This window comes from Cystoisospora suis, assembly GCF_002600585.1.
Source record: "Cystoisospora suis strain Wien I chromosome Unknown contig_5732, whole genome shotgun sequence".
Taxonomy (NCBI): Eukaryota; Apicomplexa; class Conoidasida; order Eucoccidiorida; family Sarcocystidae; genus Cystoisospora; species Cystoisospora suis.
This window is the reverse complement of record NW_027158522.1, coordinates 12,850-13,276: the sequence shown is the minus strand read 5'-3', so window position 1 is coordinate 13,276 and position 427 is coordinate 12,850. Positions and strand designations below refer to the sequence as shown.

The window sequence follows — 427 nt, the reverse complement described above, 5'->3', positions numbered from 1 at the left end:
TTTCTTTTCTTTCTTATCTCAATTAGCCTCGAGTTGCTATGGCGGTATCAGTCCTCAGTCAGGAGCTCTTCAAGTACCAGGTACACCCACAACAGCAACAACGAGGAGGAAGATGAGATTTCTCATGCCCTCTTTCTTGAAAAGTCTGTCCTAAGGTTTCTTCTTTTGCCGAAAGAAGAGGGAAAGAAGGGTGTGAATAGATACGCGGTTTTCTGGACTTTACGGTGTATGTACATCTAAGTATACATTATATAGAGAGAGGTTGCTGTCCTTTCATCTAAATGGCGGGCTAGGGTTGATAAGAGGATAATGTGCTTCAGATGCATGTAAACATGTCCTCTCTTCTCGTCAGGCTCCTCTCCTCTACGTGCATCTCTTCAGTCTCGAAATACAGTATCCATGAATATCTATCTATGAATATGTATGT

At 42.2% G+C, this 427-nt stretch overlaps 1 protein-coding gene across 1 annotated transcript in view; it reads left to right on the top strand.

Moving 5' to 3' along the window:
- Window positions 1-24: 24 nt before the first annotated feature.
- CSUI_009544 (proteasome subunit beta type 7) overlaps window positions 25-427 on the top strand; it is a 2,021-nt gene continuing 1,618 nt past the window's right edge. The window contains exon 1 of the mRNA XM_068069659.1: window positions 25-80. Coding sequence (XP_067918368.1) covers window positions 39-80 — 42 coding nt within the window. The 5' untranslated portion in view covers window positions 25-38. The remainder of the gene's footprint in view (window positions 81-427) is intronic.